This window comes from Thermobia domestica, chromosome 7 (assembly GCF_964235325.1).
Source record: "Thermobia domestica chromosome 7, izTheDome1.hap1.1, whole genome shotgun sequence".
NCBI classification, from domain to species: domain Eukaryota; kingdom Metazoa; phylum Arthropoda; class Insecta; order Zygentoma; family Lepismatidae; genus Thermobia; species Thermobia domestica.
In genome coordinates this window covers 297,106,381-297,132,538 of record NC_137460.1, presented here as the reverse complement: position 1 = coordinate 297,132,538, position 26,158 = coordinate 297,106,381, and the positions used below count along the sequence as shown (strand labels likewise).

The 26,158-nt window shown below is 35.5% G+C and overlaps 1 protein-coding gene across 3 annotated transcripts in view; it reads right to left on the bottom strand.

Moving 5' to 3' along the window:
- Positions 1-1,196: 1,196 nt before the first annotated feature.
- The window catches only part of LOC145691081 (uncharacterized), a 90,457-nt gene continuing 65,495 nt past the window's right edge, over positions 1,197-26,158 (bottom strand). For 2 of the 3 annotated variants that reach the window (XM_081766748.1, XM_081766750.1), the window contains exon 4: positions 13,381-17,070. In XM_081766748.1, coding sequence (XP_081622874.1) covers positions 14,322-17,070 — 2,749 coding nt within the window. In that variant the 3' untranslated portion in view covers positions 13,381-14,321. Of the gene's footprint in view, positions 4,036-13,380; positions 17,071-26,158 lie in introns of those variants that run through there. The other variant, XM_081766751.1, reaches the window with a different exon arrangement.

The window sequence follows — 26,158 nt, the reverse complement described above, 5'->3', positions numbered from 1 at the left end:
ATAAAGTTTTAAGCTTTGGTCAGTGTCTCTTTTGTTAAAATAACATTATCTATGATTGTGTTAAGTTGCATTTCATTATCTCCTTTCATTTATGAATAAACAAGCAAAAGAAAAATGGCTAATTCTGTATTATTTTTAGTATCTCAGGCTCTTATATTTCAGAACGAGACAAACATAAAATGTTTTAACTTCATAACTTTGACAGTAAATACATAATTTTCTTCAGTTCTATGTATCTAATAAAAGACATAAAAGGCTTCTGTTCTATATATTTATATAAAACTTCAACTTAAAAATTGAGTCATTGTATAAAAGTTCCTTAGCACAAAGGATCATAAAGATTCACAAAATAAGTGGGAGTGTAATTTTATATTATCTCCTACAGAGCCAGTCAGGTTCAATTCACATGTAAAATTCCAAACTAATAACATAAGCTTAATACAAAATTGAGTTGTTCTGGCACAAAAACAAGCAAGCACACACAAAATTTAATAACACTATCCACGGTTTTGGATTGGATATTGTAACAACGAAGTATCAACACACACTGTATTTTAAAGTATAATGTGTTACAGTTTCGGATATCTTACCATATCTGTCATCAGACTTATTGAGATCAATAAAGAAGAAGAATAGAAAAGACACCAAAAACATTAATGAAGAAGAAGAAGGAGTCATCTACAGGGACTGCGATATGTCATATGTTGGAGAGACGGGGAAGAGAATGAAAGAAAGAGTAAAACAACATAAAGAGACGCTAATGTGATATACAGACATGTTAAGGAAACTAATCACAAAGTTAAATAGGATAAGACGGAAGTATTGGAGATAGAGAAGAGAAAAAGAAGGTAGGAAGAGATAAGCTGATGAACTGAACAGGAGGGCTTACCTATTAATGAATCATGTCAGAGAATTTCGGATAGCATAGACAGGAAGATGAAATTGAAGAAAATCCTTACAAGGTCAAAAATGGCGGCACGTGATTAGTTGGAAAATGGACACGGGGACCTACGGGATTGGCTGAAGGCTTCAACCAATAGAGTTGAGTTGATTTTGAGTTTAACGTCCCGTTCAGCAGCGAGGCTATATGAGACGTGGACCTACTGATTAACGTGGAATCCGAACCACATGAGCTCCCGCCGGGAATCGAACCCGGGTCCCCCACGCAAAAAGCGCGTACGCTAACCGCTTAGCCACGAAGGAGCTCCTTCAACCAATAGAATTTACACTTGTTGATAAGGATGACTATCTATATGTCTGTATCTTCATTCATGTTCTATAGTGCCTGATGAAGGATATGGCAGATACCCGAAACTGTAACACATTATAATTTAAAATACAGTGTGTTTTGATACTTCGCTCACAAGTCAGTATTTCTTTTGTTATAAAATTTAACTATAAACAATTTTTCCACTGATCGCAAAAATATGCTTCTTTCTGACTTTTGAAGAACGAGTAGGAAAATCGATCATATGATTTACAGAGCTACGAAATAAGTCTTTAACGTTAACTAAACTTCTCTTACGAAGTGATTCAACAACATTGGAACACCTCACGGCTGCTACTCGCTTTCGTGATTCACGATGACTACGTTCTATTCCATCATGACTCAATAAATGCTTATCTAAGTTTTCTTTCTCCGAAAGTTGCGATTTACATTTAATACATGAAAGAGTATTCACTAAAGATTCGTTTCCAACCACTGTTCCACAATCTGTAATATCACAGTTCTTCTCACATAAGTTATCGCAAAGGTTCTTGCTGTTTCCTTCTACGAAATCACTGCTAGTGACTGACTTTGAGTCGTTCTCTGAATTGCTCCCTGAAGGAATATTTCTTAAAATTCTAAGACTTTTATTACTTGATGTTTCCTTACTTTCAATTTCCTCTGTTGCATTTGAAACAGGATCACTGTTTACAATGGTGCAATCCATTGACGAATGTTCAACTAAACTGGTTTTAAAACGAAAGTACATTGTGCATGTATCACAGGAATATAACTTACTTAATAAACCTATTCTTGACACCCCAGCACCACAGAACATATCTACTTTCTCGTTAACTTGATTCATCACGTTTAAACACGTTCCTTTTATCACAATGTTATCAGACGATTCAGTTTTTACGTGGTTCTTCATCTCAACTTCAAATCCAGACAGATTCAAGCCAGAAACATTAACACTTATTTCTACATTGTCAACATTTGGTTGTAGTACATCTATATTCTCGTCGACTTCAGAAAGTAAGGCATGATGATTTAATTGATGAGAATGCAAATAGTCTTTAACGGAAAATCTTTGGGGGCACTTGTTACAAGAGAATTCCAATCTCCCTTCGTTATTTGTAAGAACTGGTCGAGGTGGCATTTCTTGATCACCACTTTCCTTGTTCTGATTATCTATGCTTTGGATTTGGGATTCGACTTTTTCTGAAGAAGTATATGATTTTATTTCACGCGCATGTTCCAAACAGTGTCTCTCCAGATCGGATTCAATGGAAAAAAATTCTCCACATTTCTGACATGCGTAATGTTCTTTCATTTGATATTTCTTGTTTTGAACGTTCTCACGATCCTTTTCTGGAAGATATGATAAACTTAAGTTTTTGGTACGTGGCGACATTTGTATCTGAATCATTTCTTGCTCTGGTGGGTCACCTTTATATTCTCTACTATCATCCACCAGATGCATTTTGGAATGATCTAACAAATGTTCATCGAAATCAGTCTTGTCCCCAAATTCGACATTACATCTCTCACATCGATAATCTTGAACATATATGCTACTACTTACCTCGCAAACATTTGGAGATGCATTATGTTCATTCGACTCTTCGTTCTCTGTATTTCCTTTGAGTTCCAAATGATTAACCAGAATATTTCTGCCTCCACTACTAATTCTTTCTGCCTCTCTCCAAGAAATTGAACCTCCTCCTTCAATTCCATTCATTCCTTCGTGAATTCGCATATGCTTCTTGTAAGAAACAACACTAGAAAATCTTTTCTTGCAATAACCACACTCAAATGGTTTGCTATGCATGGCAAGGTGAGAAATCAAATACTGCCTTGTAAAAAATCGTTTCTTACATTCATCACACTCAAAATTCTTTTGTCCAAAGTGTTTAAGTTGATGCTTTGTTAAACCATTTTTAGAACGATAAGACTTACCACACTTATCACAGCAATATAATTCATCCGTGATGTGCATTTCTGCATGCTCATTTAACTCTTTTGAGTCTGCAAACGCTGCAGGACATTGGCAACACTTGAACGGTTTCGTACGCATGTGTATCATTTTATGTCGGTTGAAAGAGCTTGGGTCCGAAAATCTACGTTTACACACGTTACATTCGAAAGGTTTAAATCCGGAATGAGTTCGTTCATGAACAACCAGAACTGCTTTGCTGCGAAATGATTTTTCACATTGATTACAAACATGAGGTCTTTCGTTGTTATGAATAAGATTATGTGCTTGCAACTGACTTACTTGAGTAAATTGTTTCCCGCATTCTTTACATTCGAATGGCTTATATCCTGTGTGAGTTCGTACATGCATAATTAGTTCCAATTTCCTTTTAAATAACTTACCACAATAAGAACAAACGAATTTATTTGCATTTTCGTGTGTTCGAGTATGAAACGTGAAATCTTTCATTCTAGCGTAGCATTTGCCGCATTTGTCGCAAACATTCATCCCGTGATTTCTTAGGTGTTCATATAGGTACACGTCATCCACGAAGGATTTCCCACATATGAAACATTTTTTGTTGCTGTTCAACAGATCCATAGTAGCTGTTGGTAGCTCACTAATTCCTGTTGTATCTGGCACCTTCTGTTTCTCTTCCATGTATTCCACGCCTTTCTCACTGATCACAATCTTCTTCTCGATACTATCTTCCGACGGGCTTCTGTCGACGTCACTATCAACATTCAAATCTGCAGCTTCTGAGCTCTGAGCCATGTCATTAATCACATAAGTTAGCAGATCAGGAACGTCTTCTGCCTCACCACAGATTAAGTTATGTAACGCCTCCGTCCTGACGAAAATAAAATAGAACGAAGAAAACTGAAAAACTGTCTTATCTTCAAAAGATAGAAAGAATTTAAAACTGAACTTTCACACAAATGAAGAATTTGAATACTACTCGGTTTCATCTACAATCTTTTCCCTTTGATTTACTTAATTTTTTTAACACTTACTTTCTACAAATTTGATGTACAGGGTTAGATTAAATGATTCTTTCGTTTTGAAAAGCCTATATTTTCAAAAGTATTACACGTACACACAGTGGCGGCAGTTGGACGTTAAAATTGGGGGTCCACGACATGATCTGAATATTTGTTTATAACTGTTAGTTTTCCTGGCTGTTTCTAACACCTTGACGAAAGGTTGTATAACTAATAGGATACTATCTTTTTCAGTTAAAATATCGTACACCGAATTTCATAATTTATTTAGTAAACAGACAAGCGCAACACAAGTAGGTACTAGCCCTTTGTACTCTTAAACAATGAAAGTGTAAGAAGAGATTTGATTTCTTCCCCATGAACACCTTAAAATTATGTCTGGAAAATTGTGTGATCAGATTATTTAATAACAAATTTGCAAAACAAATAAATAGAAAGGATAATATTAATCATAGTAATGAATAATGAGGCTTGTTTTGTAGAAGTTATATTGAAACTGGGGATTAATAAACAACTTATATTTTTAATTCCAGACATGCTATTAAATGTATGTTATTACTCTTAGCAAATGAAAGACAGTAAATACTACAACCATATGCTACGACATTTAAAGAAATATTTGCTTTTGTAACGTCTCGAAACATGTTCGTTGCCATTAGGACCAAAACACAAAAATAGGTGCACTTCACACTCCAGTTATACAAAATAATCCTAAAATTTAGAATTATGTTGAATTCACTAAATTTAATTGTATATACACTCGTACATCCCTAAACACACCACTTCACTCGTATATTACACTACAAAACAATGGAAAAGGTAGAAGTTGTTTCTTATTAGGCTCTTTTTAATCAATATTCCTTACTTTAGAAAGAAGAAAAGACATTTTAGGAACTAAATTTTTGTGGAATTAAAGAATAACTTGTGATTTTATTTTTTTTTTTCGAAATGTTCTCTCAATTTGTTTCAAACGCCTAACATATCGAGCCCTTGTAAGAAGTGAAAGTATGTTCGATTTGTTGTGCCTCAATAGGTTGATTTTTGGATTATTTTCTGTGGCAATTAAAATGCAATTCCTGTAGTTTCCTTTACTTCACGGGAAGACAACCAATACGTACTCACGCAACGACAAATATTACGCCTATATGGCACCATTTTTTCTATGAATCAGTAATACATACAAAAACTTTACATTTCCAAATGAAACTATATACATTAATGGGTTACTTCAAAAAAGTGCGGGGGCAACTGCCCTCCTAAGCGCCGCCCATGCGTACACACATGAAAGACATATGAAAAGAGTCACAAACTCACCAAGTTTGTACTGTGTGACAGCACGAGTCCATTATCTTTTCTATCGGGTTAGTACCTGTCGAAAATGGAGGGAAAGCATAAAAAAAGTTTTGTGTGCTTGAATGTGCCAGATGTTCGTCTGCTATAGCTGTGTGACGCGCTTTCAGAAGAGAGTATGGAAAAGAGCAGCCATATAAACAAAGCATTTTGCAGTGTTACCGGCAATTGAAGGACACTGGTTGCTTGTGTGAAGGAAAAAGCAGCTGGCCTCCCGGATCTAATGATTTAACGTCCTGCGACTTCTTCCTGTTGCGGTACGTTAAGGATCTTGTTTACGTACGACAATTGACAGAACTATGATACAAAATGTATGGAATGAGTTCGAGTATCGTCTGGATGTGTGTCGTGTCACCAAAGGGACACATGTCGAACATATGTAGAGGGTGTATACATTTGGTGATTGTATGCTTCTTTTCATATACGAGGTATCACGTATCTCGTATCTTTGACGTGTGTACGTGTAATGCTTTTGAAAATAAAGTCTTTTCAAAATGAATGAATAATTTATGCTAGCCCTGTATTTCATATTTTTGGTTACTATTATGCAATGTTTGTGTTACTGTTTGATAGGAAAAGTCTAAGAACAACTTTCAGCCATTAAGACCCTTCCAGTGTAATAAAATATCTTACATTAGCTCTGACAATAGTTTTAACAGAACAAATGGCTTCTTTCCACTGTTAAATGCTGCAGGATATATCAATCAAATACTGGACATGCAACAGTGTAACTACGTGTTTTTTAATGTTCCGCAATATTTGAATGCATCAAGGAATGCAGAGTCGTATGTACATGAAGTTACATGTGAAGTAGACGTCAAACTTAAAGCCTTAGAATTGCCAACACTATCTCGACGTCTCATGAATGAGTCAGCTAATTAGATGACACTGGTTCAGCAGAAACCAAAATGTCGTCTGTAGTTTGTTGGATTCCAATCGCGTGTTGCGGCCCTTGAAGTGTTTCAAAAACTATACAGATAGTACGCTCCAAATGACACAAAAGTATTGTAAAAGGTGGTTTAAAAACTTCAAATCATTTTCTTGCTCATTTATTAGGCACCAACTGACGTTCAGCCAATTAGTGGTTAGACTGAGGGTGTCTGTCACCGAATATGAGTACTTGTAAATACATTTAATTCCAGAACTGACTAGGTTTACTTTTAACAAGATGGGAACTGCTCCCACTTGTCCTTCACGCTAGACTTGGTGATCGAGGACTGATCTTAAGAGGCCCGCAACCTCTTCAAATTTGGTACTTTACTCTTTTTCTGCTGTAGTGGTAAGTTAAAAGAAAACTGAATGCGAAAAAAAAAAGAAAAAAAAAACTTTAAAGGTGCATAACCTAAATCAAGATATTGTAAATGAAGATACCTAACATGCAATACTGTGGTTCCATGAACGGTTAAACGAATGTTTAGTCGTCAATGGAACAGGGTTGAAGATTTGTATGTCGTCGTAAAAATATGAAGTTTAACCATTTGGCATACTATTTTTACAACATACACATTACCTCATGCCATACGTATAACATATCACCCAGAAGATCGTTTGTTTAACTTTCAAAAGTATAAAGGAAGTAATTTCATGCTAGAGAGACCAAACGCTAGAACTTAAAGAGAAAGACATCGACGCGTTGTCTTCCAGCCAGCTGTGACCGTTTCCCAACTGCTTGTGTATTAATCGACCTAATGATCCCAGCAGTTGTATATGTCAAGGCATTAAGAAATGCTAATGTGACTCGTCATTTGGAACCCCGATGCTTACAAATCCAACGGTACTTCAAAAACACTCGGTACAATTACAACAAAATGTTTTACAGTAGCTTGTCAATAGCACCAGAAGTATTGCATTGTTGCCATAACAAATAAGATATAACATTCTGGATTGTGGGAAACAGAAATTATATTCGTGCATAGCTGTGATAACAACGTAAAACCTATTAACTTGGCTGCCTGCTTAACTTGGACTCACCCTACCACGAGTCTCGTTTAGGCTTACAACAGATATTACTTATTACTTTGTAAACTGGCCACTTGTCTGACTAGGAATTTGGCCGCAGTGAAGCAATGCATTTCTTACAAACATAGTTTTTGGAATGGTGAGCAACCGTGCTGTAGAATTTTCAACGATGTCTTCTCTTGACTCAAATCGGGTCCCTTTTAGAGGCATTTTCAGCTTGGGAAATAACCAGAAGTCACACGGAGTCATGTAGAGTGAGGAGGGAGCCTGACAACACACAGGAGAATTGTGTTATGTTTGGCGATGAAAGTCTGAATCAAGTTTCCCGGACACTCTCCTCACGCCCAAATTTTCGTCCAAAGTTGAATGAACCGATCCGATTGAAAATTTTCGGCTTGGACATCGCCAAGTTTTTAGCAAAATTTGATGCAATATCGCTGTTTTAAGTTTTTCTGTCTAAAAAAAAAAAAAAAAAAAAAAAAAAAAAAAAAAAAAAAAAAAAAAAAAACTGAAATCGGGGGACGACCGCCCACTGCAAGCGACTGACACTTTCTCTACATCTACACTGCTACACTGAAGGAAGCCTCCCATGCTTCATTGGTTTACGCAAGAAAAAGTAAGCGTTCGATACTTTTTGAACATATCTGATGTTATATATATATATTCTTTAAAAGATGTAAACTAACACGCAAGTAGTATGTAGTTATTGCATTGGGAACGCGTATATTACACTACTTGTTTTCTGAACTTAAGACACTTTACAATGGAACCGATTGTCAGCAACATAGATACGTTTAATGTTATACTACATACATATTATTTTGCTGCAGCTGGGAAGTCCAAGCGATTCAAATGAAATGTTCTGCAACACAACTGTATTTTGTAGCTCAGTTCTTGCTTTGCGGAACCTACTATTAACGTGGGCTCTGGGCCTTGGATCTTGTGCAGCAGCCCCAGACAATCATGCAAGATCAATCCGCAAAAAATAGGCCGTTTCTCACAATATCACGCCTTAAAGAGAGCTTCAGTACAGGTTCACGTACTCTTTCCTGTGTTCACATCTTTTCTTTAATCCTTTTGAGTAACGCTGAGCAATATTATTTCACTAATGCCTATTTAGAAACACATTACTCGCACTTTTGTACTTTCATGTGTACACTCAGCGACAAAAGTTCTTGGTTTCATAAAATTTATTTTGGGAATAACAGTGGTATGGCTGGAACGTACAGGCAGTTAAATTCTTTTCAATTTACTGAAGACTGTACTCAAATTGTCCTTCCAATAACTTTTGTCGCTGACTGTACATGTTACTGGAATTTACGCATAATGTTATTTAAATGCTTAAATGTGTACTGCGAACTGCAGTTAATAAAAATAGTATTTTCCAGAGTAAAACTGGATAAACACTTCAATACGAATCATATTCTCAGCGCATGTATAGTACACTCACAGTCATGAAAGAAAGGCAATATAAAGCATTTCAAATAAGATATGCTTCATGAATCGCAATCCCAAATAATAGAATTACTTCTGCATGTTAAAGGAAGGCACATACCATATTTCATTAAATTCACTTAAGTTTTACAAGAGTTATCGTGGAACACACAGATGGAGAGACACAGACATACCAATCGAGTGGAATGGTAGAAGCTCTGCAAATGCTAGCTTCTACTATCTGTAAGTTACTTCAAAATGTTTTCTAGTACTGATTATCCATATTGTAAAGAAACGGAGGGACTTTTAGAAGAACGTATGCATGGTCAAATGGGAGCACGGGTGCTTCGCATTAACCTGATGTAGAAGAATGCTTAAATATAAAAATCTTTTGCAAGTGTATGATGGCGTGTACAAGAAGCTGATCGTACTCTAACAGTAGTGCCACAATTAGTCTCTTTGGTCAAGTCCGCTTCTGAGATATACTTCAAGAAATAAACAAACCTTCTGGATTGTAAGAAGTGTTTGAGTTTGTTCGCCTTAGAAAGGGTTGTCTTATTACAATTTGGTCTTGTCCATTGGTGACTGTGTCCGTACTTCATACTTGGCAAAAAAGAGCAACAGTACATGTTCACCAATCAATTCATGATTTGTAGACTAGACGACTCAATAAGATCAGAACCTCGAACACATATTTGACGACTCGCTCTTGCAATGGATGTAGCTCACCTGCTTTGCAATAAAGAAATATTCTGTAGCTCTCATAAAATAATATAACAGAACTATCCGATTTGCCAATAAGAACAAGACTGTGTCACGTGATCAGGTCAAAAGTCACGTTGCACGCTAAATCGAGTCTGGAGATTCCGAAACCAGATGTGAGCTATTTCAAGCACGTAACCTCCGTGAAGGGGCGCCCTGGGTAATTCGAAGAAAATGCATATACTTTATCCTTATTATTGATTTTACTCAAACAACTTGACTTTTGACAATGTTCTATCCATATTTGTCTTACGTGCTACGCATCGTTTTTAAGTTCTTCATTACATCTTTGCAATAAGCTTTTAATTAGTCATCTCCTTATTATAGTTTTTCAGATATGTGGACGACTTCATTTTTTTCACTTATTTTTTATTGATTTTACTGTTCATGTTTCGTGATTTTTTACTATGTTCCATTCATTTTAGGGCAATTTGCTTTTGGAATATAGAATATACATTTAGCTGAAATTCAGCCATCTCCCTCTTTTGGTTTTTGAGATGACATCTTCCCACTGAGATTCAAATCTGGGACCTCGTGCACCAAAGGCAAGCGCGAGAACATGTCTAGTCATAATCATGAAAAGGACTAAAACGATTTCGAGTGAAAAATATTTAATATATATATATATATATATATATATATATATATATATATATATATATATATATATATATATATAATAAAAAATTAAATTAAATTAAAAAATTCAATTCTTTCGTTGCACAGTGGGGCGAAAACGCAAAAAGCTGGCCAAAATATGATAACTATATTCAGATTGAATGAAATTTACTATTAAGGGGTTATTGAGGTTGCTGATTACGATTCTGCAACTAACGATGAAAAAAACAAAATGGCGGAATAAAATTTGCAAAAGTCGAAAAAGTCGTAGAAATGTCCTCAAAAGTGGCGATTAAGGGGTTATTGAGGTTGCTGATTACGATTCTGCAACTAAAGTTGAAAAAAACAAAATGGCGGAATAACAAGAATGTCAACATACTTCGTAATTTACACAATGTATCTTTAACAACATTCACTTTTTTCACATATTTTGATGAACAATCACTCGTTACTTACGTTCTTATTTATTAGAAATGTATTATTACTTAAATGACACAAATTATTGGTATTTGATTCGGTTATGATAACTGCAACTGCTTGTCACTGTAACATTAATGAGCAATAATTAACATCAACACGCTTCGTAATTGGCACGTTTTGGCAGCTACGTTTTTGTCGACAGCATTAATTAATTTTCAGACTACCATTCTACAAAATATGAACGTGGTGCACGAGGGTGCACATAATGTTTTCAACGCTTTAAGTTAATAAAATATATAAACAATGTGGAAATTTTGCCTGACTTGCGATTCAAATTATAAATTATTACATCATTATTATTAATTTTTTACTTCATACACTTATTCTACTTACCAGTACGATATAGGAAAACTTTACAGATTTAAAAACTATGAACGCGTTCGAAAGTTACAACCGTTTAAACGGACGCATCACAATTCTTCTATTGTTCTCTACGCATTTGATCTGCTGAAGGGTCTACTTAAGAGTGGCTCAAGTAGTCGGAATAAAGTAAAAACCCTATTCTATTTATGGATTTGGGCCCTTCTAACATCACTCTAGCCAACTACATAAAAAAATTCCTATATTACTAACTTTCGTTTCTTTTACTTTTGGCCAGCTTTTTGCGTTTTCGCCCCACTGTGCGTTGGTGAGTGACAACCAATATAATTATATCACGTCAATATACATTAGGGAAAGTTGAAGTGGAACAGCACGATGGTCACAGCTGCATGTGGAAACGTTTTCAAGAACATGGAGAGCAGAAGGAAATAATCGCTTTTATGTTTCTTCCAGTTGAATATAGCTAAATAGATATTTATAGAAATACAACATTCAAGAGGTTTGTTGCAGAAAAATGAAGGATAAGGAAGAAGGGAATAATTGGATAAAGAAGGTGGCTGTTAATTAAATGGACTCTGTTGAAAACAAAACTATTTGTCAAAATAGAGTAAAACATGAAACAAAACAATTTACCATCTTATTTCTTACAATTTTATATATATATATATATATATATATATATATATATATATATATATATATATATATATATATATATATTTTAATTCTTTCTCTTTCTTCTTACAAAGTATATTTTCTGTCATACTATGAATACTATTGCATTCTTTCCATCTTCCACTAAACTTTAACAGCTAATCGTTACAGATATCACATTACTGTGTACCGCGATAGGAATATGAAAATACCTAGCGGAACAACCTGCGTGCAATTTGGATTAAAAGTCATCAGGTTCTGAGTAAGTTATCTTTTCAATAATAATAAAAAAAAAAATCAACAACATTTTGTACTTTACTGACTACTCTACAATAAATTATTATCAAAACATTTGATCTTGTTAGATTGCTAATAAATTCCAACTGACCAAAGCAGTATGTATATATATATATATATATATATATATATATCTATGTTGCAGTTTCGGCTATGTAACATAGCCTTCCTCAGACACATTATGAGAGAAATGTCTAATTCTGACAGCTTATATACAATCTGAATGTAACACATGCTTACTTTCTCTTTACAAAACGTAAACTTATAATTGGTTCTAGAAAGTTAATTTTTAATTAGATGTTAATTTTAAAAAAGAAAAAAAAAAAAGTGTGATAAGAAAGTGGAAAGGAGCCCAGTGGATTAAGAAATATGGAAAGGAGAAGTTGTTGAACTGGTCTAGCAGACTTGTGATACATGAATTATGGGAAAAGATTATAGAAAAGATAGAAAGAAAGAATTAGAAGAATTAGGACAGGTGTAGAATGAAGAACAGCAGGTGGACAATAGTGAACACAAAGTGTAAGCGACGAACACCTAATTAAGAGTTTAGTTCTTAAAAGTTTCATAACAGATGAAAAAAAAAAAAAAAAATGAACGTGACAACATCTAATTAAAAATTTACTTTTTAGAATCAATTAAAAGTTTGCGTTTTGTATAGAGAAAGTGTGCGTGTCTTCCATTTAGATTGTATATAAGCTGTCAAAAGTGGATATTTTTCTCATAATGTGTCTGAGGAAGGCTATGTTACGTAGCCGAAACTGTAACACAGATATATACTCTTAAAATACATGTACTGCTTTGGTCAGTTCGAGTCTTATTAGCAATCTTGATTTTTCAAAGCTACAATGAGTAATTTACAAGTTGATCTTGTTAAATTTCTGGTTTAATATGTTCTGTCATAATAATCTGGTAAATGAATTCCCAATCAGTCAGCAGTTACTTACAATCACAGAAGTATCAATATCATTGTTTCTCTAGCAGTCGTCGTTCTTTTAGCGTCAATTAAAAAGTAAAAACATACAAATAAGCATTTATAAAGAGTGCTTCTGAATAACGGATACAAACTTCAGGAGATAATTCATTATATCGAAACTATATAAAAAGTTCTAAAGGTGACTTAGGAAATGTATTCTTTTAGTGTTGTAAGCTCGTGGAAACGTAGGTAAATAAATCTTCAAAGTCAAAAATTCACCGTGTCCATAAATGTTTACCCGGATATCAGTATTATATAACAATTATATTTATGATTCCAATCCTTAAAAAAAAAAAAAAAAAAAAAAAAAAAAAAAAAAAAAAAAAAAAAAAAAAATCTACTTGCTAATAAGGAAGTTTCTATACAGTTGTGTCTGTCTCATTCAACATTTTCTCTACAAGGAGCGCTGTGTGGGTTATATCGTAAAAATATCTTTCCCTCAGGAGAAAGCTCAATGTGTTGTGTGGTTTGCAGAAACCAAATAACCGATTACCGTACAGCGAAAGTTTAGGTCTTATTAAGAAAAGAGGGCAGCTGATGTCAAGTTAATCAGAATATGGATGGAAACTTTTATAACAACAGAGTAAGTTCAGATACCTGCAAGCAGTGGTAGACCATCTGTTTAAGAGGAGACTGTGCAGGCAGTTCAAATCGCATTCACGAGGTCGCCACAGAAGTCGATTACACATAACTTCAGCTTAGATCTTTCTTTGGGGGTATGTGAAAAATATTGTGTACAAAACAGTGTTTCTGATATTGTGACCTTGCAACAATTCATCAGAAATGCCACTGACACAATCACACCAGACACGTTACAGAATGTGTGGCAAGAGATTCAATACAGGCTTGATATTTTGCGTGTTACCAGGGGTGCACATGTTGAAGTGTATTAACTGTATTAAATGTTTATGTATAGTTCAAAACTTAATGAGTAGAAGTATTTGTGGTATGACGCATGTTCCATTTACTGTATCCAACTAAGAGTTACATTGTTTTGTTATCAGGGTAAATATTTATGAACACCCGGCACGTTGCAGAGAAAAGAATTGTGTTATAAAACGATCTATCCAGACGAACTAATAACAAACAATATTTCATAATAATCAGTTATAGTTGTTACTAACATTAAACTGAACAGCATTTCCTTAAAAATATTACAACAGGAACATGCCTAATTCACGTAGTAACATAATCCACAGACAAACATTCGTCACTTTAAATTTTAAAAGTGTTAACTCGACTAATCTAAAACAAATACATCATCATGTATTTTCTAAGAAATAAAATTCAAATGTAAACAATCCGTCCACTGATCGCAAAAATATGTTTCTTCCTGATCTTTGACGAACGAGTAGGAAAATCAATCATATGATTCACAGAGCTACGAAATAAGTCTTTAACATTAACTAAACTTCTCTTACGAAGTGATTCAATAACATTGGAACACCTCACGGCTGGTGCTCGCTTTCGTGATTTACGGTGATTACGTTCTGTTCCATCATGGGTCAGTAAATGCTTATCTAATTCTTCCTTTTTCGAAAACTTTGACTTGCTTCTATCACATGAAAAAACTTTCGCTGTAGACTTCCTAGCATTAGTTATTCCAGAATATCTAACATCACAATTTCCGTCAGTCACATTTTCAGAAATATCTTTGCTGCTGAGATCTACGAAATCACCGTTAGCAGCTGACTTTGAATAATTCTTTGGATTCCTGTCTGAAAGAATGTTCCTTCCAGCTGCTGATATACTAAGACATTTATTATCTGATGTACCTCTAATTTCAGTTTCTTCTGTTGCTTTATTTGGGAAAGTATTGTTTTCAATAGCGCACTGTGTTGACAAATGTTCATCTAAACTGGCTTTAAAACAAAAGTGCATTGTGCATTTATTACACGCATATAATTTAGTACACAACCCCATTTTCGAAACCGCAGCGCTGCAGAACATCTTCACCGTCTCATCAACTTTCATCATTTCCATACATGCTCCTTCTGTCAAACTATTAGCAGACGACTCGGTTCCTATCTGATGTCTTATCTTAAATGAAATTCCAAACTGATACGAATTAGGAAGACTAATACTTGTTTCCCCATTCTCAACATTTGCTTCTATTAAATTAATACTCTCGTCGACTTCATAAGATAAGGCATGTAGATCCTCTTCAACAGAAAAGTTTTGTGGCCATTTGCTACACGAAAATTCCGATTTTGCTCCTGTATTTCGAAGCTCTTGTCGAGATTGCATCTTTTGATCACCATTTTCCTTGTTCTCATTGTCTATGCATTGCATCAGGATGTCGGCATTTTCTGAGGAGACAGATGACTTCATTTCACGCAAATGTTCCCAACAATGATTTCTCAGATCGGATTTCAGGACAAATTTCTCTCGACACTCGTGGCAAGAGTATTGTCTTCTTTCACGTCTCTTGTTTCGACTGCTCTGACAATCACTTTTTGCAAGAACTGATAATCTTATCTTCTTGATATGCGACATGTCGTGTATCTGAACGAGCTTTGATGGGATTTGTTTCATTTCTCTATCATCATCCATCAGAGATATTTTGAAATGACTCAATAAATGTTTGTTCAAATCAGTCTTGCGCGCAAACTCAATATTACACTTTTCACATCGATAATCTTGCATAAGTGAGCCATTGTTTTCCTTATCAACGTTTGAAGGTACATGATTTCGACTCGATTTCCCACCTTCCACAATCTTATCGATTTCCAAACGATTCACTAAAGTATTTGTGTAATTATTAACACTTGTTTCCGTCTGCTCGTAGGAAATTGCCTCCTTGGGAAATGATTCTTCTTTTACACTGCCGATGTCTGCCTCATGCATCTCCATTTCCATATGTCTCAGAAGATAACAAGTCCTAGCAAATTTTCTCTTACATTGCCTACACTCAAAAGGTTTAATGTGTGACGAAATGTGATCTTTCAATAACGGTTTTGTCCGAAACTGCTTCCCGCACTCATCACATGTAAAATTCTTTTGTCCTAGATGGATAAGCATGTGAGCATCTAAATTCCCCTTTTGACTGAAATCCTTGGAACATATTATACATGAAAATTTACACTCACTTCTATGCGCATTATAATGGGATGCTATATGCCTAGTTAAAAAACTTTTAATTGCATAAGATTTACCACACTCATCACAGCAATATAGTTCATCTGTACTGTGTGTTTTCACATGCCGGTATAACGCTGTCGGGTCTGCATAGGCTGCCGAACACTGGTTACAGGTAAACGGTTTCAAACCTGTGTGTATAACTGTATGTCGGTTGAAAGCGCTTGGGTCTGAGAATCTTCGTTTGCAAACGTTACATTCATAAGGTTTAACTCCAGAATGAATACGTGAATGACGAACCAAATTCCTTTTATCGCGAAACGATTTATTACACTGATTACAAACATGAACTTTTCCATTTTTATGCTTAAGATGGTGTGTTTTCAACTGAATTGACTGAGAAAATTGTTCCCCACACTCCTTGCATTCGTATGGCTTGTAACCTGTGTGCGTGCGCAGATGTACCTCTAAATCACTTTTTCTATTAGAGATCTTACCACAATACGAACAAATAAACTTATTTGGTTTCCGGTGAGTTTGAATATGATCTGCGTATTCTTTGATACTAGAACAGCATTCTCCACATTCGCCACAAACATTCATTCCGTGATTTCTTAAATGTTTATAAAGATTCATGTTTGTCAAGAAGTATTTTCCACATATGGAACACAGTTTGTCGGGAAGTAGATCCATAGTTGTTGGTGGTGGTAGTACTCCAACCTGACTAACTTCTCTTGTGTACGGCTTTTCGTCTTTATCGTCGATGTATTCCACGAAAATCTGTTTTTCTTTGACCAAAATCTTCTCCAAACTCTCTTCAAATGGACTGTCTTCGCGGTCACAATCAGCATCAAAGTCTGCAGCTATCGAGCTCTGAGTCACGTCAGTAATTACACAACTCAATAAACCAGGAGTGTCTTCTGGTTGATCACAGATTAACTTATACAAGGCCTGCGTCCTGATGAGAATGAAAAAAGAACCAAGAACATGTGTAAAATATATTTACTTGTAAAACATAGGAAGAAGTTACAACTGTATCATCACACATAGGTAGAGTTAACAGGTATTCTGCATATTTCCACTACACATTATAATACACGTGAGATCTCCCTTGATGATCTTTGAATCTTGAACATCTAAATTCCACAAGATTAATATATAACACGGATATTAGTTTACTAGTGTAGAAGAGACAATTAAGCATCACTGAACTAACTGTACACAATTTATTCTACTAACATTTCTAAACGGGCAAATGGCTTTCTTACCATTCTACGTTACATCATGTACCACAGTCCAAGTAGAATCACGACATCGTATTACCACTGTACTGGGTGTATTGCAAGGTAGTCACAACCAACAGTATTATATTATCTTGTCAATTACCAAAAATGGACTCAATAATGATATAGTTGTTACAGCAATAGTGTACGATAAACATTCTGATATTATATACGAGGCGCATCCAGCGGAACTTCCATAGTTCTCTCAGTAGCGTCGTGGTAGTGGTTCAAGATGGACATTCCTATTCCAACGCCCCCCGAAGTGCGAGCAGTGATACAGTTTTTGAATGCACAGCGCCAATTGAAATCCATCGTCGTTCCAAAAATGTCAATGCTAATCCCATGTGCCTTTGCTTTGTGTTCTGGAGTCAGTTGCTTCGGCACTCTCCTGGCACACAACTTCTTGAACAACAGGCGCTCCGTGACAATAGTGTGCAATAAAGAGCGGGAAATCTGCGGAAACTGACCGCTGAGTTCCGTTATTGTGCTGAGTTCCGTCACGATTCTACATGATGCGTTCCCAAACAAGGTGCAGAAGGTCATCTGTGATGACGGTTAGCCTCCCACTGCGCTCTTCACTATGCATATTTTGGCATCCTGATACAAATTGTCTACACCAGCAACGCACCATCTGCTTGTTCATGACGTTAGGCCCATAGACCTGGCACAGCTGACGATGGATTTCAATCGGCGCTATGCCCTGTGCATTCAAAAACTTTATCACTGCTCACACTTCACACCTGCGGGAGCTGGAATAGGAACGTCCATCTTCAACCACTCCCACGACGCTGCTGAAAGCACTAGGTAAGTTCCGCTGGTGCATGCGCCATGTTAGGACATTACTCTCTCACGTGCACGCAGTTGCTTGTGCAACATACGGTTTCCTAGCTATGGGACGCGTGGGAAAGTTACTTTCTGGATGCGCTTCGTAGTTATGAATAGTGTCCTAATGAGATAGTACCACCAAACCAGGTATAATACTGAAATATTCTGTAAGCTATTTTTTTTTTTTGTCTTGTTCTTTTCCAATCATTTTTATTTATTTATTTATTTATTATTTTTTTTTTTTAGTTGCAATAACTTTGGTTGAAGTCTTAAATGTAAGTTTAAACGAGTACAAAATATTGAAATGAAATGAAATGAGATGAAATCGCTTTCCAACGTCCCTAGTGTACCTGTTATACTAAAGGGGACAGTAATGAAATAATTAGTGGGATGAGAAAGGGGTGGGAACGGGAAGACTCAGAGAAAAAAACATGGGCACAATGTTGTCCACTACAAACACATCTGGCGCGGGACACTGGGGTTCGATTCTCGGTGGAAGCACAAGTGGTTTGAATCCCACGTTAAGCTGTAGATCCCCGTCTCATATAGCCTTACAGTTGAAAGGGACTCTGAACTGAAAATCAAATCATATTGCAGAAAATCGAACCAGGTACTCTTACAAATCGAGATGAGCACTCGACCACAGAGCCACCGCGCTCCTCTTCGCCTCATAAAGTATTGCAAAGCAAGATGGGTGACAATGAATACTAGGGAGGACCAAATCCGGAATTTTTACTTTCTGGATTCCGAAAAGTAAAAATCGGAAAATTTCAGATTTAGGAAAATATCCAGAATTCGGAAAAAATAAAACGGCATTTTGAAATTTTTCAGAACTCCGAAAAGTCCGAAATTTTGAAATATTTCGAAATAAAAAATCCGAAATTGGGGAAAATTCCAAAACTTAAAAGAATTCGGATCAAATATGAAAATTACAAAAATTTTGAGATTTGGAATCATTCGAGTATTTAGGAAGATTCCGGGATTCGGAAAAACGGAATAATTCCGAAAGAAGTTTACAAGAATTCTGAATTACGGTTTAAAACAACGATCAAATAATAGTAGTAAACGATGAGCTTTAAGGGTTGAGATATTCGTAAGAAAGAAAAAAAAAAAAACAGTACCTAATAATACAGAAATCATACCAAGATAAATTTTATGAAATAGATCTATTTTTCTGTCAGTGAAGGAAAGAGTTTCTTCAGGAATTCATAATGTAAAGTAGTTTAACCCTAAGTATTTTTTATAACGCGGACTACCACGAGAGAGAGTCATTTTGTACCTACCTGTTAAGATTAAATATATCTCACAAAAAAAAAAAGAAATTAGAAACTATCACAAAAATCTACAGAGACTCAAGTGAACAGTACACGGGATAGGACTAACAGCTATTTATTATGCTTCCATCTAGGAATGATACTCCTAAATGTCAGTCACATCTACTACCAACGGAGGAGGAGGTTACTTTGTAATCCATCTGTTAAGATTAAATATATATCTCGCAAAAGAAAGAAATTAGAAACTCTCACAAAAATCTACAGTGACTCAAATGAACAGTACACGGGATAGGACTCACAGCTATTTATTATGCTTCCATCTAGGAATGATACTCCTAAATGTCAGTCACATCTACTACCAACGGAGGAGGAGGTTACTTTGTAATCCATCTGTTAAGATTAAATATATATCTCGCAAAAGAAAGAAATTAGAAACTCTCACAAAAATCTACAGTGACTCAAATGAACAGTACACGGGATAGGACTCACAGCTATTTACTATGCTTCCATCTAGGAATGATACTCCTAAATGTCAGTCACATCTACTACCAACGGAGGAGGAGGTTACTTTGTAATCCATCTGTTAAGATTAAATATATATCTCGCAAAAGAAAGAAATTAGAAACTCTCACAAAAATCTACAGTGACTCAAATGAACAGTACACGGGATAGGACTCACAGCTATTTACTATGCTTCCATCTAGGAATGATACTCCTAAATGTCAGTCACATCTACTACCAACGGAGGAGGAGGTTACTTTGTAATCCATCTGTTAAGATTAAATATATATCTCGCAAAAGAAAGAAATTAGAAACTCTCACAAAAATCTACAGTGACTCAAATGAACAGTACACGGGATAGGACTCACAGCTATTTACTATGCTTCCATCTAGGAATGATACTCCTAAATGTCAGTCACATCTACTACCAACGGAGGAGGAGGTTACTTTGTAATCCATCTGTTAAGATTAAATATATATCTCGCAAAAGAAAGAAATTAGAAACTCTCACAAAAATCTACAGTGACTCAAATGAACAGTACACGGGATAGGACTCACAGCTATTTACTATGCTTCCATCTAGGAATGATACTCCTAAATGTCAGTCACATCTACTACCAACGGAGGAGGAGGTTACTTTGTAATCCATCTGTTAAGATTAAATATATATCTCGCAAAAGAAAGAAATTAGAAACTCTCACAAAAATCTACAGTGACTCAAATGAACAGTACACGGGATAGGACTCACAGCTATTTATTATGCTTCCATCTACGAATGATACTCCTAAATGTCAGTCACATCTACTACCAACGGAGGAGGAGGTTACTTTGTAATCCATCTGTTAAGATTAAATATATATCTCGCAAAAGAAAGAAATTAGAAACTCTCACAAAAATCTACAGTGACTCAAATGAACAGTACACGGGATAGGACTCACAGCTATTTATTATGCTTCCATCTAGGAATGATACTCCTAAATGTCAGTCACATCTACTACCAACGGAGGAGGAGGTTACTTTGTAATCCATCTGTTAAGATTAAATATATATCTCGCAAAAGAAAGAAATTAGAAACTCTCACAAAAATCTACAGTGACTCAAATGAACAGTACACGGGATAGGACTCACAGCTATTTATTATGCTTCCATCTAGGAATGATACTCCTAAATGTCAGTCACATCTACTACCAACGGAGGAGGAGGTTACTTTGTAATCCATCTGTTAAGATTAAATATATATCTCGCAAAAGAAAGAAATTAGAAACTCTCACAAAAATCTACAGTGACTCAAATGAACAGTACACGGGATAGGACTCACAGCTATTTATTATGCTTCCATCTACGAATGATACTCCTAAATGTCAGTCACATCTACTACCAACGGAGGAGGAGGTTACTTTGTAATCCATCTGTTAAGATTAAATATATATCTCGCAAAAGAAAGAAATTAGAAACTCTCACAAAAATCTACAGTGACTCAAATGAACAGTACACGGGATAGGACTCACAGCTATTTATTATGCTTCCATCTAGGAATGATACTCCTAAATGTCAGTCACATCTACTACCAACGGAGGAGGAGGTTACTTTGTAATCCATCTGTTAAGATTAAATATATATCTCGCAAAAGAAAGAAATTAGAAACTCTCACAAAAATCTACAGTGACTCAAATGAACAGTACACGGGATAGGACTCACAGCTATTTATTATGCTTCCATCTAGGAATGATACTCCTAAATGTCAGTCACATCTACTACCAACGGAGGAGGAGGTTACTTTGTAATCCATCTGTTAAGATTAAATATATATCTCGCAAAAGAAAGAAATTAGAAACTCTCACAAAAATCTACAGTGACTCAAATGAACAGTACACGGGATAGGACTCACAGCTATTTATTATGCTTCCATCTAGGAATGATACTCCTAAATGTCAGTCACATCTACTACCAACGGAGGAGGAGGTTACTTTGTAATCCATCTGTTAAGATTAAATATATATCTCGCAAAAGAAAGAAATTAGAAACTCTCACAAAAATCTACAGTGACTCAAATGAACAGTACACGGGATAGGACTAACAGCTATTTATTATGCTTCCATCTAGGAATGATACTCCTAAATGTCAGTCACATCTACTACCAACGGAGGAGGAGGTTACTTTGTAATCCATCTGTTAAGATTAAATATATATCTCGCAAAAGAAAGAAATTAGAAACTCTCACAAAAATCTACAGTGACTCAAATGAACAGTACACGGGATAGGACTCACAGCTATTTATTATGCTTCCATCTACGAATGATACTCCTAAATGTCAGTCACATCTACTACCAACGGAGGAGGAGGTTACTTTGTAATCCATCTGTTAAGATTAAATATATATCTCGCAAAAGAAAGAAATTAGAAACTCTCACAAAAATCTACAGTGACTCAAATGAACAGTACACGGGATAGGACTCACAGCTATTTATTATGCTTCCATCTACGAATGATACTCCTAAATGTCAGTCACATCTACTACCAACGGAGGAGGAGGTTACTTTGTAATCCATCTGTTAAGATTAAATATATATCTCGCAAAAGAAAGAAATTAGAAACTCTCACAAAAATCTACAGTGACTCAAATGAACAGTACACGGGATAGGACTCACAGCTATTTATTATGCTTCCATCTACGAATGATACTCCTAAATGTCAGTCACATCTACTACCAACGGAGGAGGAGGTTACTTTGTAATCCATCTGTTAAGATTAAATATATATCTCGCAAAAGAAAGAAATTAGAAACTCTCACAAAAATCTACAGTGACTCAAATGAACAGTACACGGGATAGGACTAACAGCTATTTATTATGCTGCCATCTAGGGATGATGCTCCTAAATGTCAGTCACGTCTATTACCAACGGAGGAGGGGGTTACTTTGTGCGCACCAACTTAAATTAGTAAAATTTATGACACACACTAATGTTCAATTGGCACCACCCTAAGATATACCCTTTAGCTAACATGTTGAACAATAACATAAAATTTTATTTACAATTTTAAAGAAACTGTTAAAACAGTAATTACAAAAAAAAAAAAAAAAAAAAAAAAAAACATACCGTGGTGGTCACAAAGTACCTCCATCCCCCGTTGGCAGTGCGAGGGTTGAAACTAGTGAAGCTATGCATTGTTGAAGTGCGCGATTCTTCTTTTCACCAATTTCAAAACCAAAGTAAAGGAGTACAATCTTTAATCTTCGAAAAAACATACACAATGTTCTATACAAATCTGAGTGTTTTAAATAAATATTTAGGATATAATGTTACTGTATAAAATTGAAGAGAACAAGATCCTTCATTATTGGCCCACTTCAACTGCAAGCAATTGACACAATTCGAAATACTTAGAAAAAAATAAACGATATTCGAATAAAATTTTATCTTCAATGAAAGTTGTCATATAATGTTTATATAGATCTTGGCGGGGGGGATATTAAGTGAGTCTTCACATTTGATGAACTTTAACGGCAAGAATGGGAGTTATGTATAAAAAAAAAAAAAAAATCTCAATGAGCACACACATCATCTTACGTTAAAATTAAATAATATTTACGAAAGTTTCATAGAACATTTATTTTTTAACCTGGTGGCGGGAGAGGTTCATTCCTCGTTCTCAAATGATTTTAAGTCCAGTTGAAGTTAATCAGTATTTTTACGAAAGATATTTTTGGCCATATTTCTTTAACGGGAAGGGGAGATAATCCATATTAGACGGCCGTTCGGAAAGTAACATCCGATTAGTTCAAATGAAACACCAAAGTAAATAAGAATAATTTATTATCTACATCTGAAAACTACTTCTTTGCTCTATTTTTCAACATAATTTCCATAAACATTCAAGCACTTATAGTATTTCTGCATTAGCTTAGAAATTCCATCAGAAGGGGGAAGAAATATGGAATATTCCATTACTTTATTTCTTGGTGATTTACGCTCCGTTCGGAAGCCTTAGAGAAAATGTACATTACACTAAAATTGAACAGTTGTAACGGAAATAAATTATCGTGGAATATATTTTCTTAATTAGGGTGGGGGTAATCTCACATAAGAGGGCTAAATTCACAGCTTATTCTTGGCTGACTTTAATCCAGGCACTGGAGATTGTGGAGAAAAAAAAAAAAAAAGTGTATATTACATTGTACCAAAACTGAATAAATTTATATATATTAATGAAAGGCACAAGCAACCTATTTTTTATTTTATTTTAAACAGCAAATTCTCTATAGGTGCGAATTCTAACGTAAAGAGTGAAAAAGTGACTGAACCGAGACTCGAACCCGGGACCTCCGGCATTCTGTTCCGATGCGGTAACCACTATGTCACCCAGTCTGCTTCTTAGAACAGTCAGAAAATGAAGAAGAAAGATTGTTTCCTCTTTTCATTAGTGTATATGAAATCACAACCGTCAAAAAGTGATCAGTATAAGGACAGAAGATCGTTCAATCCCAGCAGATGTCTGTGCTACAACCCACGTGGTCCAAGATGAGAGAGTGAGAGAATGAATGGCTGTTCTGGAAAGTGGACTGGGTAGTGTAGTGATTAACGCATCGGCACGGTATGCCAGGGGTCATGGGTTCCAGTCCCTGTCCAGTCAGTCACGTTTTCACACTCTGTTTTTGAATTAATTTAGAAAATTCATCATGCAACTCAAACAAATCGAAGGGGAAACATAGAAGTTCAAACCAACTACTTTATTCTTTATTGATTTGAACTCAATGCAGAAGGGATGATTGGGCAAACTCAAAGGAAATATAATAACTGAACATTCTTTAACTAAAATGACCGTAATACATATTAAATTAAGGGGAGTATTAATTCACCCTCTCATTCTCGGTAGGTTTTACCCCAAGCTGTGGTGATATTTACAATACCATACAGAAATATATGCTATAGTTTGTCATAATCGAATAATTTTTTACGCAGTTTATATTGGCAGCAAATTCTTAATATGGAATGGATTTTACCTCACTTTATCCCCATATACTTGATCGATTGCAACCCAAAATAATAGGGTTACTTCTGAATGTTGAAGGAAGGTATATATCAAGTTTCATTAAAACTACGTACGTTTTACAAGAGTTATCGTGGCACAAACAGACACACGAAAGCCAATCGAGTCAAACAGTAGAAGCTTCACTAACCCCACTTCAATTAGCATTCCGAATAATTAGTTTAACTTTTTTTTTTTTCTAAATAAAGCTAGAAACATGTGGATATGTTATATGAATACATCAGAACAGTTTTTCATTGCCCTTTTTCACACGTCTGTGGGGAAAAAACGATCTTCATCGGGTACAGTAACTGGATGCGATCTCAAAATTTTAATTATTGTGAAGAAAATAATAAACAAATACAGGGTGTCCATAAAATCCCTTGCCACCCTGTGTATCTTTGAAATGACTGCGAATATGACAAAACGCAAAAAAAAAAAAAAAAAAAAAGTCTGGTTTATTGTGATGTGCTTGAATTTTGAGGTATAAAACATCCATCCCAGGTATCTCCATATAGGGGTACATGAGTTGAACTTGAAAATTTCAAATGGCAAAGCGTGTCGAGTAAGTTATCGTTGGGGAGGTATTGTCAAGAGAAATATTTTGCCGAAAGTTTTAAGTCGTAATGTTGACCCCATCCAAAATGGGGGTTCACATTTCGTGTACATAAAGTCTGTTGGCATCCTATGTATATGCGAAACGACTGAATATAAGAAAACGCAAAAACACGTCCGTCATTATTTTACGGGGTTGCAATTAAGTGCTATACAAGTCCCAGCTCAGACCCCGAAATAGGCGTACGGGTGTAAACTTCTCTACACTCCGATAGTACTTGTCCCTTTTTCTGATATTTTCGCAACTCTTTATTCCCACTTTGACATAACCATTTCGTAAAACCTTGCTCTCATGGCAATACAATATAACAGCAAAATGGGCCTCCGTTTCGCAAACTAGGGGCAACATGCACAAAAAAAAAAAAAAAAAAAAAAAAAAAGAAATGAAATCTTTGAGTTGTACGTCCCACTCTTATGCCGGTTAGGCTAAAGGAGACGGGCACAGAAACAAAGTCTCCACACAGTAATTCACCATTTTCTCGTTTTACAAACGTATTTTTAACACTTACACCCTGCCTA